At 42.4% G+C, this 1,470-nt stretch overlaps 1 protein-coding gene across 1 annotated transcript; it reads right to left on the reverse strand.

Annotated features, from left to right (window-relative positions):
* Nucleotides 1-215: 215 nt before the first annotated feature.
* On the reverse strand, nt 216-1,250 carry LOC122150310 (endogenous Bornavirus-like nucleoprotein 1). Its single transcript, XM_042781426.1, has one exon. The coding sequence runs from the start codon at nt 1,248-1,250 to the stop codon at nt 216-218; it is 1,035 nt and encodes a 344-aa protein (XP_042637360.1).
* Nucleotides 1,251-1,470: the final 220 nt, after the last annotated feature.

Here is a 1,470-nt window from a genome sequence, read left to right on the forward strand (position 1 = left end):
AAAAAGTATCATTTTTATCTTTTGCTCTGCCCTCTCCTCCCCATCACTTCCTTTCTAAATGCCTTCATGGATACAATGTTCTTTGCCTCACAGCAGCTATTAAATCTGCCTCCAGATTTTTTGTTTCTTTCTTTTTCTTCTTGTTGATTTTTTTCAAGGGAGAATATTTATGGGGGTTAAAAAAGAAAAAAAACAAAACAAAACAAAAAACCTCCTTAATCATCTTCCATGGATAACTCTGCCTCTGTTGGTGTCTGCGCCACTTCGTCAGTCATCTCACCAGTGATGCGAAAGGAGTGCACTTTTGCCTGCTCTTCCTGTGACAGCTTGCGCTCAAAAGCACTTTTAAGTGTGTTTTCAGGGAGCCCTCCTTTGATTTGTTTCCCTACTCTATAGTTCTTCATAGTTGGTGTTGTCTCTGCTGCATGGTACAGGGCTGCAGACAGCAGGTTTGGAAATGCTGCCAAAGTCACCTTCTGGGCTTCAGGGTGTCTGATAGCCTTGGCATAAGGAAACCACTCTCCAGTTTTTTCACGAAGTCTCTCATACGCTTCTTGGAACTTGGGTATCTCATTTTTTACTTCAGGTATTAGGATCAAACTCGAATCACACTCATAAAGAAACTTATGAACAGTTTTCAGAGTAGTCATCTGTGACCATCGAGCCACCATATGGACTTGCACCATCATCTGTTCAGCTGGGCCTGTGAATTTGGTACTTAAAACTCTACGCAGAACTCTATGACACCAGTGCTGAGCAGTCATGTAGATGACATAAGCAGACACATTAATAGCAGGATATGGTATGTGGTCGATCTCTACATTGACTGATAGCTTGAATGCTCTGAACCTGTTTTCCACACGCCTCATGTGGCTATTGTCACGGGAGTCCTTGAACAATGCAATGAGAATATTCAGCGTTGCATGGTACAAACCAAGTCTATGTTGTGTATCATCAGGAACTTCAGGAATTGACAACAGAGGGGTTCCATATATCTGCAGTTGCCAAGTGACTGCTTGCCCAGTAATGACAGGTGTGACCTTGATGATAGGACCTTTAAAGGTTGGGAAAATAGCAGCTAAGACAGTCATGCACAGGGTTCTAACAGTTCGTTTACGCCTCATTTCTGGAGAGTATAGCATTGCCAGGGCAAGCCGATGTCTGTCAACGGAAGGCAGAGCAACGATCCTCTTGGTCTCACGGGTAAGAGGGAGCACAGGCCCTGGTGCAATAACTGGACCAGTCGCCATCTGTCTGATGCAATTAGGCTTGTACAGGAATGATCTGCAGATGTTTTATGAAAGCTTCTCTGTATTTTAAGTTACCTAAATAGAGCAATGAGAATAAAATAGTTTATTAGAAAACAAAATAAAGCCAAAAAATTTGCTACATCACTATAACTAAGCCCATTCTGTTGTCTGAGCAAACAAAATAGTTCCTACTCACTCACTCTGGACCTCCTAGAAACCT

This window comes from Orycteropus afer, unplaced genomic scaffold, assembly GCF_000298275.1.
Source record: "Orycteropus afer afer isolate SDZICR_OR568_19922 unplaced genomic scaffold, OryAfe1.0 scaffold00119, whole genome shotgun sequence".
Classification (NCBI taxonomy): Eukaryota; Metazoa; Chordata; class Mammalia; order Tubulidentata; family Orycteropodidae; genus Orycteropus; species Orycteropus afer.

Bases quoted from the DNA above. Each gene is read 5' to 3' on its own strand.
- LOC122150310 (XM_042781426.1), bottom strand. From the start codon at position 1,250: ATGGCGACTGGTCCAGTTATTGCACCAGGGCCTGTGCTCCCTCTTACC.